This window comes from Rhea americana, unplaced genomic scaffold (assembly GCF_003343005.1).
Source record: "Rhea americana isolate MKP2758 unplaced genomic scaffold, rheAme1 scaffold_93, whole genome shotgun sequence".
Lineage (NCBI taxonomy): Eukaryota > Metazoa > Chordata > Aves > Rheiformes > Rheidae > Rhea > Rhea americana.
The window spans coordinates 2,020,057-2,034,257 of NW_028187122.1; the positions used below are offsets into that span (position 1 = coordinate 2,020,057).

The window sequence follows — 14,201 nt, forward strand, 5'->3', positions numbered from 1 at the left end:
TACCCTCAGCTTTGTGCAGATCGAGACATAACTGCATTCTCCATTAAATATCAACATTACCATTTGAAGCTATGAACACTGCTCTGGAATCACATGTATCTTTTATATCTAACCCAGGGAATGCAAGTGTAACAGACTAAAAAGTTCACATTGAGACTAGTGCAAGGATTTTATTCACAGGTAAACTGATCTCAGCAATTTCCCAGTAATCTACTCCATGGAAAGTTCAACTTTAGGGGAAACGAAGGGAGAAGGAAAATTATAACGATTTTCATTCTATTTTCTGCTTCCCTTAGACCTGGCTTGTCTGGGGTAGATTTGGTGGAAGTCAAATGGAAAACAGCAGGTGCAAGCCGTATATACCAGCATATTCATTCACCCCTTGCTGTGCACAGCAAACTCAAATGAGTCCTGGAGGCCTCTCCTTCCCCTGAGTGCAAGTCTGGAAGCCCGGCCCTGCTCCCAGCCCCCCACCTCCGTGCGGGAAGGGAACCCACGGTGCTGGGACCACGGGCAGAGGCAGGATGGCTGTTGGTGGCAGCACGCTGCCCCACTGCAGAAGGGACCTGATGAGGAGATCAGCAGTGCAACTGTGCCGCAGGCAGCGTGGCACCAGCAAGGGCACCGTGCTCTGAGTCTGAGCGGGCAGTGGTTGTCCAAGGTGCAAGTCCAAATGGGTCAAGGCCTGGCCTATGTGGGACACGGCCCCAGTGGTGTTTGGGTTCAACTCTGCTGCTGAGAAAAGCAACCGTGGGGAGCACAGGTAAAAGGGAGCAAGCCCTGTTTTGACATCGCTGGGATGCAAGGGGGCTAAAAACAGTTTCACAAACGTTTCCAAACACAGACAGTGCCAGTAAATCAGGGGAGTGAATCTACAGTGGTGCAAGAAGAGCAGGGGCACACAGAAGGCAGCTGGAAAGGCTGTTCGGGTTTGCTGCAGATGCTCAGGGTCCCTGGTGGCCTCGTGATGTCCAGCTGGGGCAGGGCCATGCTGCAGCTCGCCCTGTGGCAAGCCCCGCAGTGGGACCGCACCGAGCCGAGGGGCTGGCACTGGCCTGGCCTCATACGCTCTTCTCCCCGTCCATGTGTTCCTTGGCCGGAGAGGGCTGCTTGTCCGGGCTGCTCTCTGGGCCGGGTTTGGCTGGCGGAGCGGGGCTGCTGCTGGCGGCCGGCAGGAGGTTGGCGGATTGCAGCACGGCCTCCGAGTGTTCCCGTGCTTTCATGCGCAGTGCGGCCACGCTGGCGGTGCGGTTGCTTTGGCAGCCATAGGTGGGCAGGAAGGAGAGGCCCATGGGATCAGGGACGCAGCACGAGCACAGAGGGCTCCCTGAGGGAGAAAGGAGACAAGGCACTGTCACTGCCGCACAAGGAGAGGGTCCCACTGCAAGGGTCTGAGCGGGAGACTGTCCCCTGACCTGGCCAGGAYGACTCACGCCTGCTGGCATCACACGCCACGTTGCCTTTTCCTCTTTAGAGAACAGATAGATTCAGGTCTCGGATGGCGTAAACGCCCTCTCCAATTGACCTTTAGTGGTACATAGATGTTTACTGGGTTGGGACTCGAAGAGCCAGATTCTGCTCTGCTGAGAGATAGTCATTCGAGTGATAAAGGGAGCAAACTGGGGCAGCAGCCTCGGAAACAAATAATGAAGTTCAGATCACATCAGGTTTCCTCACAAACTAAGCTGAGCTGGTTCCTAGTTTCTGTCCTGAGCTGTTGCCCTATGGCTACCATCAGCCACACCCTGCGGGTGGTCCCTGCACTCCACCAGCAAAGTGAAGCATGATCAATCTGGGCACACCACTCTTCAAGGGGGTGAGGGAATCCCACCACTCCCACCACTTATCTGCACCTCAAAGGTTACTGCAGAGAGAAAGATGAAAATACCCTGGTTATGACTATGCAGGAACTAATCACTTTCTTCCATTTCACTATGAGATACTGGAGTGGAGGCTTCAGTATCTGAGCTGCATTCTGCTAGTTCTGTGTATGGCTGCAAGGCAAAGCAGCAGATTTGTTTTTGCCTGCCCAAGATATTTTTCTGGAAAGCCTTAGAWTTTTAGGGCAGAAAGGGTTGTGAGATCATCCAAACTGACCTATGAGATAGCACAAGTACTTTCCCCTCACTTCCTGTGAAGAAGCCTTGAATCAYATCACATCTTCTCCATTTGAAAACTGGAATGATAGGCAAACAGCAGCAGCTTTGGGGCAAATTGGTTCAGTAACCTGCATTTGAAGCTATGTACATTTCTAAGTACATTTTTCTTGTCCAGCATAGGACCCTTTCATTGACTTCATGTAGTAACATAAGGTGGGAATTGCTGAGCAATCCCAGAATCTGTATTTGAGCTGCATCCAGCCATGCATGCTTCTTAACACTTCCTTAGCTAGGCTCCTGCCAACTACTGGCATCATATTTACCTGAAGCAGGGTGTTGTACCTTCACCCACCCCACCTCTGGGCTTGCGTACCAATGCCACCTGGAAGACAAGGGCCTCTAGAAGTGATCCTAAGCCACCCAGAGCTACTGTCCTGGACTGCAGCCTGAAGTCCCAGCAGGAAGGATGGACTGGACCATCACTACCTGTCACCTGAGACACACAGACTGTCTCAAGCAGGCAATAAAGATTGGAGACAGGGTGAAATGGCTACTCTTCTCCATCTAAATGGAAAAGTTTCCCTGCAGTCCACTACTAGAAATAGTCCTCCCCCCACCAACCACCTGCCTGAGCTGGACTCTGCAAACTCTTCCTCTAGCTCAGTCTGTGACAAYATTGGGACCTAGGATGGTTCCCAAAGAAGCCCTCTTAGAAATCCAGGCTGACCCACCTGCAAGACATGCAGTTCGTCTGAAGAGCCGCCATGATACCTAGCATAGATGCTTCTACTGAATATAGAAGAGTGTGTAAGAGGAGCAGGAAGAAGAGTGTGAGCTACCACTTTGAATTGCCCTCTGGTGAGAAATTTGCATGCCCTTCTTTCCAGGAGGCAAACAAATTCCACATCCTCTTCTCCGCTCCTGCTGAAAGCTCGTCCTTTGCCACTCTGCTACCCCCCAGCAGGAAACAGCCCTGCAGAACACAACCTGACACAATGCAATGTCTTCCTCTGATCTTTCCAAGCCAAGGACTTGCTTAATTTCTGCAGTTAATATTTGAGTTAAATGGCTCATGACTAAGTGATGGAACTAATAACCTGCAGGGAGCAGGTACTCTTTCTTTTATACTTCTGCTCTTGGTAGCAATAGGTCAGCACCTGTCTGCTAGGAATGAAGGCAGACAGATGTTTGGTTTTAGGATGTTAGCAAGACTTCTTCTCAGCAGTTGTTAGACACTAGCAGCTTGCATGTTCAGGAGAAAATACTTCTTTTATTTTAGAAAATAATAGAATCTACGAGAAATTAGTTATTAATATAAGTTATTAATASAACTGAAAAATCTTCACTACTCTTGTAATACTCCTCTAATTGAGCATATGATCACTAGAGCAATGTTAGCACAGGTCCGGGCATTCAGATGGATCTCATATGCAAATTTTACTATTTGACTAAAAGCCTCAGATTTTTCTTTTACAACAATAGGAAGCTCAGTCTTGAATTCTGCGACTAATTTAAACATCAGAGTGCTACTTTGAGCATGACAGAAGGACAGTTTATAACAAAATCCATTCAGTAACACAACATAGAGTTTTTGCCATCTCCAACCGCTCATTTTTTGCTCTGTTGAAGTATCGCCACTTCAGGGCTGCTGAACAGCCACTCTTTTAACAACAGGGGGAAGACTAAGATGGTTGGAACTTGCAGAGCTCTTTCAGCTGCAGAAGCCACATTTTTTAGCGTTCCCCTACTGTTAAGCCTCACTAACTTTAAGTTAAGCTCTGAAATAGGGAAGCACATGTGTATCATCAGCTGTCTTTGCATTGCTGCCTCTCACACAAACTGAGCAAGTTTTTCTAATGCAGCTATTCTGCTCCCATCTGTAGTACCTAACACAGATATCTAGTGCAGACCCTGGCAGCTGAATGGGAGGTGGGAAGAAGAGTCTTCCCATTTTCAGAAGAGCAGGAATCGCCTCCACCCCTTAAAAATAATTTTCATTCCATGGTTAGAAAGGGATAAAATATTTATCAGTCTTCGGTACCAGTCTAAGCTCTTTGCTTAATAATGACCCARCTGCTCTGCAACCTGAGCCAGCACAGGTACCTGTGGTGGAGACCAGGGTCTCTCTAGTAATAAATCACCTATTAACCATTCATTTCGTTTTCACTGAGATTAAAACACTTGCAAACAACAGCTCGCACATGAATAAATGTGGAGTAACAAGTGTCATTTGCTCTGGGGTCCTGCAGGAGTACAGCAGAGTAGGATTTAGCCTTGCATCTTTTTACTGTATAAGAGGAATGAATCTACCTTGTAATTGCCTGCGTCTGTGGGCAGTAAATCCAGTACAAACCATTAGACTTGGCTGGTGTGAAAGCCAGGATAAATGATGTGAGAATCGGGAGCCCATGGTTTTCACCTGCCTGACATTCGGACAGTCAGTCCACAACGGACAGGGATATGAGCTTCCCATGAAAGATGTGTTTACACAGAGCAGACCTCAGTGTTTCCTCACATCTTACTGCRGTAACTCTAAGCCTATGGACTCCAGCTGGGAAGGAAGGAATTGTTCCAGTCACTCGGGCTCCTCAGAGGAGTCCAGGCACCTAACTTCCACCGAAATCAGTGAGGGTTAGGCATTTAGCCCTAGAGCCTGGTCCAGCTTCCACTAACATCTACAACAGTCTTACGATACTTTAATGGAATTTGTACCAGGTTGCTACAATGCAGAGGGAACAGCTTTCCTTCTTTCAAGAACTTACTGACTCCTGTACACAAAATTAAAATACACAATTAGATTTCCATTAACTTACAGCAAATTCTGCTGAACTGATCTAAAACTCCTTCTATTCCTATATGAGATCATACTTTAAAGGCTCAGCCTGAACATAAATACTTAATGTAATAAATACAGTCTGAAATATTTGATCTACTTGGCAGTTTAATTGATCTACTACAGAGACTGACAGGAAAAATTAAATTAGTTCTGTCTTGTCTCTGCCAACATCACATTTCAATTGTAATGATATTTGATATACAATTTTTGTTGTGGACCCTTTTGTGCAGTTCTGAAGTTCAGCTTCAGCTTAGGAGAGTGAAATGGGAGCTAGGTCCACATTGATCTGTGAATATTTAAAATATATATTTAGCATTTCAACTCAACAGTTTAAAAAATTTAGTAGACAGTCTTTCCAAAAGACAAAACCTTGATTCCTTTCCTCTTGTAGTTTTTGTGCCTATCAGTATTTGATGTGAACTGCTGAACATGAGTTGAAATCTGATACGGAGAGAAGCGAGGAAAAAATACCCATTTAAGAGCCTCATCTGTCAATATACACTGTTTAATTTTCAGTAAAAACAGTATGCTTGAATTAAATAGTTTTCTTTTGGAAATAGTCACCTTGGTTTGTTTGAACACTGTAGTGTTTGCCATCACCACAATTCCAAAAAAGTAATTTAGAAGTCAAGACCTTGCCTGTTTGGACAGGAAATCTGGCAGCAAAGCCCCTAAGAGCTGGGAGAACAAAAACAGTCCTTTGATACTGTCAGCTCAGCAACCTTTTTCTACTCTTCCCTTCCACATCAACAGTTGTTCTCAAACACATGCTCAGACCCTAAATGCTGTTGATGTGTGTCACTCCTACAGACATTAGTGGGAAGCCCTGCCAGTTAAGATTCATCCACCTAACCAAGATTTGGTTTGGAGGAACAATCCAGCATGCATTTCTTTTGTATGGCTCAGGTACTCCCATCCCTAGGACTCCTGGTATCTGTGTATTCCCGAATCACTATTGCAGAGACCAAAAAATGTACCTGTGAGGTAGGGCAGTGTCAGAGTTGAGGACCTGTGCTACTAGAATCACTATATGTATACCTGCAGCCGGCTAAAGAAAGGTTTTTAAATTCTCTGAAGTCACAGTAGCAAGTAAACTAGGACATATGTATTTGCCCAAAATAACCCCCTTGCTATACTTGCTATGTTACATGGATTTACCAAGGTCACACACTGAGAAAGGTCAGTAAATCATCAAATACTARTGAATGACAGAGACAGTAAAGGACCCAAAGAGTTTTGATTTCTGTCCCCCAGTCATTTAGTAAACCACCGTGCTTCAATTCAGTAAACACTAATTCAAGGGTAAGTCAGGTCCTTGAATGCTTTTTTCTCAGCCTGTCTCTAACTCAGTGATGCTGGGAAAAGTCTCTTCGTCTTTCCATAATAGAGATTGAAATGTAATGGATGGACAGTTCTAATTTTTTTTTCCTGGATACTGCAATTAAGCCTCCCTAATACGAACAACAGCAATCACAGCAGCAACAAACCATAAAAAAGCCTAATCAATGAGGCCCTGGAATATCCACTTTGATGTGCRTAATGCTATCCTGTCTTTCTATCAGTAGCGTGGAGCTGCAGTGAAAACCAACTGAGCTATAACTTGCACAGAGCAGAGCTGTGGGTGAATTATGAAAGTAATTCYCTGGCAAGTGTAATTATTTCTCTCCTCATACACTGCACTTTGAATCATGGGGTCTGGGGAAATTTCAGCAGAATATAACAGATACACTTTTGGCCTCAGCCACCAGAATGGTAGAACACTTCCGCTAAAACCCGGAGATTCTTGTTTACACCCATTAATAATGTTTCTACATTAATGAATTGCACTCATGCTGTCATCCATTAAGAAGGTGCTTTGAGGTCTCTCTCTGCACAGAACACTAGCTTCTCCTGATGACTCTATTGTTATACAGCCCATAAATAAAACAAGTATTTTCCCTTCATATTTGAGGTCTGCAATTAAATCTACTAAATGGACTGCAGATGCATGGTTTACAGTAAGTGATTCATCTTGGAAGATCATGGAAATGTCGAAGTCACCACAATGAAGTAGCATAGTTGTCAAATTAGCACAATTTTAGACAGTAACAAACACCATCTACGTGAGTCAAACCTCTCCCTGACTGCGACCAGTAGTGGAGAACTAAAACCCTGAAGTAGGACAGCCATCCTTTCACATAGAAATTATCATCTCATGGTTATTTTTCAGTTGACTAACTGAACTGAAGTGGTGGTTAAGATGTGCTTGATACTAAGTACAGCCTCTAATATGATAAACTTTAGAGAGGGAGAGAACTTACTTAAGGAAAGGAAAAGATCTGTTGTGTTATTGAAGAGTGAGTATTAGACAGAAATAGATAAAAACTGTCCGGTGGTAATATACTTTTCTCTGGAACAATCTATGGTCTAAATTACAGTTCTGATTTCTGTTGTTCAGATGGGCTATTTTCTTCACAGAGCATCCTATGATGGCGATRTATCCCTTTGGGGAAAAAAAAATCTCAGTTTCAGACACAGCAGGGTTCACAGGGTATATTGCCTAGGGAGAATAGTTTGCCTCTCTGTCATCTGTGCAGACCTAGCCTCATACTCCCACAATACTCCCCATTTACCTGCAAGTAGCACATGCAGGACTCAGATCAACACTGCATATTGAAGAGTTGCAGAGCCACAAAAAGCACGAAGCAAACTTAAGGTGTATTGCAGAGTCTTTCTAAAACTGAAGTTGAAGCTTCAGACCCTGTCCTATACCAGGCTGTTCTAAGATTTCATGTCTCTACTAGACTGACTTCATCTGGAAAAGTAAATTTATTATATCCTTGTACTTCAAAGTAAATTGAGGTAGCATATGCCCTAGACACTTTATACAGCCTTGGAAATCTGGGGCTGGAGCCAAGCAATCAAACTCAGAGAAAAAGAAGCATTGGTTTCTTTGCATAAGACAGAGAATTCTCAGGCGGCACAATGAAAATGGCCCATAAGAGCATAAAATAATTGTTAATTAGTTACATCATCATCATCACTTATTATTTACTGTATTGATTTTAATTGTCTCCTTCTAAAGCATCCATCAAATATTATTCACTGACATGAACAAAGCATTGGCTCACAAGCTCAACAAAGCAAATCTTGTCTCCTGAAAAGAATAAGAAAAAAAGCCTAAACTTCCCAGTGGTATCTGATGCACTGGGAGTGCCCATGTGTCTGTAGGCAGCTTTTACTGTCTTACTGAAGCACACAATTCACTTTACTGGCCAGGATTGCTCTCCCAATGGTGGGAATACATATCTATTCACAGGATTCACACAGATGACCTCCATAGCAGAATTTCTCTTGAAATCTGCATAGAAGAAAGYTGGTCGCATCCATTGGTAGTGAAATGGTGCCTTGATTCTGGGGCAACTGTTTTGTTTTCAAAGCACAGGGAATTCCTGGTAGTTTCGAAGTGTGGTCAGCATGAGACAGGTACTGAGAAGGGTTTTAGGTCATTTGACTCTTCAWTAAAACTTGCAAAAGATATTTCAGATCTTCCTTGGAAAATTATACTATTTGTTGAATTTCTCCTTCCCAAACAATCCAAATATCACACATCCTAGAATGTTATGCCCTGTGTTGAATCTGATGATGTTCTGCATGACATAAAGACCTATSCCATCAGAAGCAGCACAGCAGTTTTGTTGCATTTCTAGAGCACCTGGATCTACTCCAGAGATGTTGTTCCTGTCCGATGAAATAAGCAGAAAATCTCTGTCCCAAGACCTCATGGCCACAGGGCAGAGATCAAGAGGACTTGTGCAGTACAACAGCCACTGCCCATTTACAGGTTTTAGGTAGACAGCCACCCTTTAMGTTTTGTGGCTTTTATTGATTCAAAATCCCTATTCCACACCTACCAGGATGGCACTGATTACATGACATGTTTGGCTTCTGCTCTGAAGGACAGGAGGGAAGGGGACAGGATGCTGGACTTAAAACAAAACTCAGCAGTTTCAGACATTTTCTTCAGGAATATACCTTGACAATACTGATTTACCTGGAAATAATTGTGAGGCACATGAAGTATGTCAGAGAACATACTGAGACATAAACATACTTTTACATACATAGAAGAAGGTCTGAAACTYTGGGAAACTTTCTCACAAAATAGGTAATACTTTGGGGCATTCAGTAAAGAGGTGTGCCACTTTGTTCTTGGCAGTGGTATGAGACTTTGTATCCTATAAATCTATAAATTGAATTCATCCCAATTACACCCTTAGACTTACAAATTATTAGTGAGGAACAGCTAATGGATCAGCTGGTGATTTATTTTTAAAAGATGCATACTGCTGCTTTTTGGGCATGCAAAAAGGTATGGATGCTGGATGTACTCTTCTTGATGCCTGATATGCCAGGTAATTGCTTCGAATACTCCCTATCCCCATATACACGCTTTAATCAAGTTCTCAGAAAAGTCCTGCCATTGAAGAGGAGAAAGCTCTGGGATTGTGCAGAGATACGCTGCAAAGGAAACTGCATGCAAAGAGCGGATGAGGCATCAGTAATGGTGCCAGGTAATATATAATGCAAAAGGATGTCTATAACTAATTTATTAGTACAAATTTGACTCTAAAAAGAAAAAAGCACATGTGAAGTAAACTTAAAAGAACYAACCCTACCTGCCTTTCTCCTGGAGACAAAGCCTGACTTCACAAAACCTAACTGTCTGACGGGGATTTGTCCTCAAACTGTGCTACAATTTACAACAGRAGACTCACTCCTGAACCTGCAACCTCGCACAACCAGTGTGATTACTGTCAATCATAACAGAAAGAAGGATCCATCATTTCCTGTTGTGCTCCTGGGAGCACACCCTTAGCTTGAAGGAGATGCTGTTTGAGCTTATCACTGAAGTTAGACAAAGTCACTTACCTTTTAGAGAGGCAACRTGGGATAAAGCTTGTGCATATGTGGCTGTGTTGAGAAGAGTGCCCGGCAGGCAGGAGGGGAAGAAAGGTCCACTAGGACCAACTGCTCGACTCAGGCTGGAGGAGAAGAGAAAAATAGCTTACAAAATCAGAACTAGTTGATTCAAGACAGTGCATGTGTGGGAACACAAATACGTATTTGTGTCATGATCAAGGCTCAGTGAGACCAAAGCCTGGATAACATTAGCCTCCCATAGCCACCAGCTTCTCCACATCCCTGCAGGAAGCACTTTTGCCCGCGAGTTGCAAGAGATACACTTCRTTTTCCAATGATTTGGGCTGTATCTGAAATTGATACTGCCTAAGTCTCAGCCTGGCATGAGGTTAGTCTGTATGTACGTACAYACGTACGATGAATGCTTGCCTTCAGAGAGAGGTGCTTGAAACATGTATTGCTCTTACCTCTGCTGGATCTCCAGACTCTCCTTTTTATTTCTGGTTTGATCTGCTGGAGAAGGGGAATTTAAATTCCTCACAGGAGGTGCCACCTCAGCCATTGTTTCCTTAGAGCCTTCTTGGTCGGAAGTGCCTCTCTCTGTTTTCCTCCATTTCGCTCTTCGATTTTGGAACCATACCTGGAGCAGGAGAGCAATCAGTGTTGAATATCATGCTTAGCTGGACCTGAAGCAAAGAAATTGGTCAGAAGTTGCCTCTCTCGTGAAGTCAGTCATCTTGAAGCTTGGCTAAAATTTTTCTGTTACGTATTTTGTGTCACTTTCAGAATCTTATTTTGCCTTGATATACAACTTAAATATTCATGTTCTGTAGTCCCAGCACTCTTTTGTTTTTCTTTTTTTTCTTTTTTTTTTTTTTTTTTGGTGTTTATCTTGTGGCTGATGTTCTGAAGGTCTGAAGGCGCCTTATAGAGGTGGAAAATACCGAACCTCCCCCGAGGTCAGGAAATCCACATTTTAATACACGACTTCAAGTACAGGCAAGATTGTTATTATTATTATTCCCCTCCTACAACTCCATTTTTAGTTAGCTGCCTTTTAATTGCATGTATCAGCAAACGTTGAATAATGATTTTATCTATATTCTAAATTTAGAGCAGTTAAATGCAAAGCAAAATGCAGACACTTTCTTGCGTCTTAATTGAATGAAGGTCACAGCTATAACAACATTTAATTGAGCTATTTTTCATTATCATATTTTAATGACTTTGCACTGACAGTTCGCCTGCTTCTGAGGAAAGAGCATGATGAAGTCGTTTATTTCCCTATTTAGTTATTGTTTGACAACATCATCTTCGATTAAGACTCTGCTTTATAGCACATTAATCATATTTGAATGAGCAAGGGGTATAAATGTAAACATATCTCCCATCCTCTGTGTTTCCCCATGTCCCTGCATGAAAGCAGGCTAAACAAATGCTTGCATCTATTGTCTGTTTGCATAATAGCCAACAACAAGGCTAAACACCAGTCCTCAGCAATCTAATTGTCACCACCCCTATCTCACCCTTGCACCTTCCAGGAAGAAGTTATGATCTTCCACTTCTGAATGCTCGATAATTGTCCCATTTATCTCAATTTGCAGTTCAGTCTTTAGGCAGCAATAGCCAAAATGGCATTTTTTATTATTTTTTTTTAAGCCAGTACCTACAATGCACCGGCAAAAGGAGATTTTCATTTCCAAATAATAATCAGTTTAATTTGCCCGCATATGACCAATGATTCATGTTCAGATTTAATAATCAGGATCGCATAATCTGATTATAGGAGAAATAATTTGTTTACAATCCCCAATTTACTGTGGTGAATTCCATTATCTCTCTTCAGCCATTGGGTTTTAAGAGATACTAACATGACCCTAGGGAACAAAAGGCAAGCTATTATATTTCCTACAATTAGATCTTTGCATAGTCTTAACCTCGAGCACCTAAATAAAAAAAATACAGAAACAGCATGAAGAAAACCCCATAAATAAAACGAATACATAACTGTGTTCAAGAAACGCTTGCAAATCAGTGGTGGATGCCTGCAGAGTTATATGGATCCATCTCTTTTACAACTGCAGGACTGCTGTTCTTAGCAGCTTGGAAACACTTAAATAAAGTTAATTGCTGGATGTGGAAAAACTTGGATCAAAAAATAAAAAAAAAAGAAAGAAGAAAGAAAAGTGGGGAAAAAAAGAGGGAAGAAGAGAGCTGTTGTGGCCACTRGCATTTACTGGATCATGTTAAATGTGTGGGAATTGGTCTGCAGGCTCTTTAGTCACCTAAATTAAGTGTTTGGAAAGTAGGCAAAAGGGAGAAAAGTTGAGGAGATGCAGAAGATTTCTTCCTGGCAGCTGGGCTCCCTGCAGCTGACTAACCCCGTTGGTTGACAGTGGTCATAGCTGCTTTGGAGAATCACGTCTCAGCTCTTTTCTCTACACACACACCCCCGTCCAAAAGCAAGGAAATGGATGTGCATTGATGTAATTTAGTACCTTGGAGACGCGGACAAATTAGTGTAGAACATTATCACTAGTTAATTATGAATGACCGATTAATCAACCTAATCTAATATTCCACATTATGTTGATGTTATTAAAGTGCATCATGAAAATGACAGATCGTCTTCATTTGCGTTCTTTGGCCAAATGTGCACTCTGCAGTCATGATGTCAAAAAAAAAAAAAAAAAAAGTTTGCCAGTTTGAATACCCGAGAGTTAAATAATGCCCCAGAATGTTTACCTGCACCCTGGCTTCCGTGAGGTTGATTTTCATGGCCAGCTCTTCCCTGGTGAACACATCGGGGTAGTGGGTTTGAGCGAAAACGGCTTCCAGGGCCTCGAGCTGGTGGAGGGGAGGAGAGCAAGCATCAGTCGGGGCGGCGGGGGCGGCCGCGGCCGCGGCGGGGGCCCCGCCGGCCTCCCCGAGGAGGTTTCCCCGGGGGAGGTTGCCCGCGGGGGAGCCGGGCGGCCTTGCGGGGGGCGCAGGCAGGGATGCGGGCGGCGGCGGCTCCTACCTGCTGCAGGGTGAAGGTGGTGCGGTTGCGGCGCTGCTTCCTGCGCAGGAACCCGTCGTCGAAGTCGCCAGCGGAGTGACCCGCGAAGGGGGCCGCGCCTGCGGGCGGGGAGCGCGTTAGGGGCCGCGGGCGCGGAGCCATAGGCCGGGCAAGGGGCTGGAGCCGGGCTGCCCCGGCCGGGCCCTTCGGGGGAGGGGACGGAGCGGGCGGGGAGCGCGGACCCCGCGCCCGAGGCAGCTCCGACACCCCCCGCCCCGGACACCCCCCCCCTCCCCGCGCCGTCGGGGCGCCGGTGCCGGGCCGCGCTCGGGACGGCGATGGGGAGCCCCTGCCCCGCGGGAGCTGCCCCGGTACCTGTGCGCGGAGCAGCGCTGCTCGACCCGCCGCTGGCGGCGGACACCCCCGCCCCCGTCAGAGGGTCGTTTTCGGCCCATTTATATTTTAAAGGGGTGAAAAGGCGAGGCTATGATCGAGGCATGGTGACTGCAACTTGGTCTCGTAAAAGCAGTGCTTTTCTGCCAGGAGCGCAAGGGGAATCCCAGGACGGGAGTGTCTCTGTGCCGATGGAAGAAGCAGGACTTAGGTCGCTTGACAGCTTGCACTGGCGCACCCCCAGCCGCTCCGAGCAGCGGCCGCGCTCGCCCTCCTTCGTCCCTAGGGAGGGAACCGCACGGTCCGGAAACGGGCGCGGGTCTCTGTGCAGCGCCGAGCACCGGGGGCATGCAGGGCAGGAGGGGACTTCAGCCGCGGCTGGACTGCAGGGACTTTGCTGAGGTGGTGGAAGGGGCAAGTCTCTGCCCCTCCCGGGAGATGATTTTCGAGGGAGCCAAGAGGCAACCTGAGGCACTAAACGCTGGAAGTTTGTGGTCGGAGCCCGGGAGAGAGGAGACAGCCCGCCGGCGAGCTGCCCCCTGCCTCCGCTGCTGCCCGAATTAAATAAACATCTCTGATGCTCTGCCTCAGATGCTTCTCTCCCTTTTTTTGTTTACTGAACAATATAAAGTTAAAAAAAAAGAAAAGAAAAGAAAAAGAAACACAGCGAAAGACAAAGCGCCAGAAGCGGGACCGTCCTGCAGAGCTGCCGGCGGCGCGCTCGGGCCGCGGGCTCCGCTCCGGAGGCCGGGCCGGGCCGGCCCCCGCGCCGCGGCTCTGTGCTCGTCTTGCAGCAACATTTGGGCCATAAACAGGTCCCGCAGCCCCTCCTGGCACAGACGGACGAGTCGCTATGGCTCTGGAAGGTGCCAGAATAAAATGATGGCCCGCTCACCCCGAGGGCTCCCTAACTTCCCTCCTGGCCCGCGGATGCCCAAAACCGCAGCAAATCCTACCCGAAAGGGGCTTTTCT

At 45.6% G+C, this 14,201-nt stretch overlaps 1 protein-coding gene across 1 annotated transcript; it reads right to left on the reverse strand.

Annotated features, from left to right (window-relative positions):
- Positions 1 to 1,061: 1,061 nt before the first annotated feature.
- Positions 1,062 to 12,997, reverse strand: DRGX (dorsal root ganglia homeobox). Its single transcript, XM_085324805.1, has 5 exons — positions 12,857 to 12,997; positions 12,583 to 12,684; positions 10,305 to 10,477; positions 9,847 to 9,959; positions 1,062 to 1,327 (listed from the first exon to the last, which is right to left on the reverse strand). The coding sequence occupies exons 1-5, from the start codon at positions 12,995 to 12,997 to the stop codon at positions 1,062 to 1,064; spliced, it is 795 nt and encodes a 264-aa protein (XP_085180931.1).
- Between the last annotated feature and the right edge of the window lie 1,204 nt (positions 12,998 to 14,201).